We start from the raw sequence: 2,135 nt of genomic DNA, 5'->3' as shown, positions 1-2,135 counted from the left end.
TGCGCTGCACTTTGACTACAGGGATAGACACACTAAATAGATATTCTTCCCCGATATCGGACCAAGCCATTCCAATATGTGTTCTCTCTCTTTACAATAACGTTTCCCTCTAGGCGCTTATTAAGTTTGTTAAATTCTGAACTCCATTAAATCTCCGCTCCCTCCCCCCCTCGCTTTCCGAAGCATGGAAAATAGCTTGCAAACGTCTTTCCATCAAAAGTTTGGTTTTTTTAAAAACCCTTTTATTAAAAAAAGGGGGGGAGGGGGCTCTACCAAAGCGAAGCTATCTCTCTCTGTGTCTGGAATATAAATACAAGGGGGGGGAGGATACATTAGGATCCGGATAATAGTCTTAAAAATACAGTAGAGGCGGGTTATTTCACTTATAATACTGACCTTTTAATAGTAAATTAACACGGTGCCATATATACACACACATATACATTCTCCTACACGTTACAGTGCATTACAACGTTAACCAGAAAGCAATTGTCTTTTTTTTTTTGAGTTATGGATGGGCAGCGAAGTCCACCGGAGTCCGGTTCCGAGGAAGAGGGGGGGGGGGATTAAGTGCAAGTCCTAGCAGGAGCATTTGCACTCCGAAATGATGGGGTACTGAATGGGTATCCATGTGCACCTCTGCCCCCCCCGGCGCTGGCACCGCCACCTCAAGATGGTCAAATGCACCGACTTGGCAGGCTTGCAGAGCATGCCCTCGGGCACCGAGCAAGACCTCTTGCTGTAGCAGCTGCCCACTTTCACGAAGCGGGGCCAAAAGCGGCTTCCGAGGTCGTTCCACGTGTAGAGGACCGGGCAGAAGATCTGGGACCAGAGCCACATCTGCAGCTTCCTGCGCAGCTTTTTGCTCAGCCGGGGCTTTTTCCCCGGCGGCAGCCCCTCGTGAAACTCCAGCCCTTTGATTTCGCTGGGCATCGCCCCCGAAGGTCTCTGCCGGAGCAGCAAGTCCAGCTCGCCTAGATCCTCGCCCCCCAGCCGCTCCTCGGGCAAGGAGACGGCCATAAAGTTAGGGTCGAAGTGACCGCCCAGGAGGCTCCGCAGCAAGGTCTCGTTAAGATCCTTCTCCTTGGGGTCAAAGAGAGGGTCCGGGTGCTCGATTAGATCCACCAGGGGCAAGTTCTCGCTGGGCGCCGGGCGGATGTGCAGATAGTGCTGGCTAGCGCCCTGCCCGATCCGCAGGGCCAGCAGGACCGCCAAGGCGTACAGAGTCACAAGGCACGGGGACTGCTCCATCCTCGGGCAGATCGGCGAGGGGGTAGGGGAGGGGGAGGCAGGCTCACCAAGCAGCGGAGGGCGAAGGCATCAGCCAACTTGTCCGCGCCTATCCAAGCGGGGTTGTCTTGAGGGGCGTCCTCCCCAGCGGGGCCCCCCCGCAGGCGGCGCCCCGAAAGGCAGGAGCCAACCCCCCTCCCCCTGGCGACTCCTCTCTCCTGCGGGCGCCTTTGCAAATTCTCCGGCAGCTTTTTTTTTTTAAACCCTCTTTTTAAGCCCTTCCTTTCCCAGGGAGGGAGAGAGCCGCTTTTCGGGGGGCCAGGTCTCCTCGCGGCGGCGCCCCCCTGGTGCAAGAGCCGGCTGGGGTAGGGTGTTCCTCCGCCCCCCCTTTTGCAAAGTCGTCCCCCAGGTCCGTCCCCGTAGCCTCCGCGCTGCAGGGAGCGAAGCCGCCCGCTCCGCCAGCAGCAGCCGCCGCCGCGCACGTTGGCACCAGTGTGTCTGCTCCGCCAGGATCCAAAGCCTTTAAATTTCCTGCACTTTCAGCTCCATCACCATGGAAACCACCGACTCTCTCTCTCTCTCTCTCCCTCCTCACGCCCCCCCACCCCACTTGAAAACACACCCAGCCCCCACCCCCGCCAAAGGCCGGGCCAGCTCCGCTCCCCTCCACACCCCCGCCAGCCACCCACTGGTGGGGCGCGCGGCGCGCCGCTGGCTCTGCCCCCCGGGCCGGGCTCGCACGCTGCGTCCGGCGGAGGCTCGGCTCCGCGGTGGGGGACTGGAGCTCGCTCGCTCCCCTCCCCGCCGCGATGCAAGAGGAGGGGGGGGGGAAACGACTCCAGGGATAAGTGACGGGGCTTTGATGGGCGCCCCCCCAGCGCGCTCACTCTCTAGGGCTGGGGACG

General features: G+C 59.7%; 1 protein-coding gene across 1 annotated transcript; it reads right to left on the bottom strand.

Annotated features, from left to right (window-relative positions):
- Positions 1-364: 364 nt before the first annotated feature.
- Positions 365-1,785, bottom strand: NOG (noggin). Its single transcript, XM_006125149.4, has one exon. The coding sequence runs from the start codon at positions 1,249-1,251 to the stop codon at positions 580-582; it is 672 nt and encodes a 223-aa protein (XP_006125211.2). The 5' UTR covers positions 1,252-1,785; the 3' UTR covers positions 365-579.
- Between the last annotated feature and the right edge of the window lie 350 nt (positions 1,786-2,135).

This window comes from Pelodiscus sinensis, chromosome 20, assembly GCF_049634645.1.
Source record: "Pelodiscus sinensis isolate JC-2024 chromosome 20, ASM4963464v1, whole genome shotgun sequence".
Taxonomy (NCBI): Eukaryota; Metazoa; Chordata; order Testudines; family Trionychidae; genus Pelodiscus; species Pelodiscus sinensis.
This window is presented reverse-complemented; position numbering and strand designations above follow the sequence as displayed.

Bases quoted from the DNA above. Each gene is read 5' to 3' on its own strand.
- NOG (XM_006125149.4), bottom strand. From the start codon at position 1,251: ATGGAGCAGTCCCCGTGCCTTGTGACTCTGTACGCCTTGGCGGTCCTG.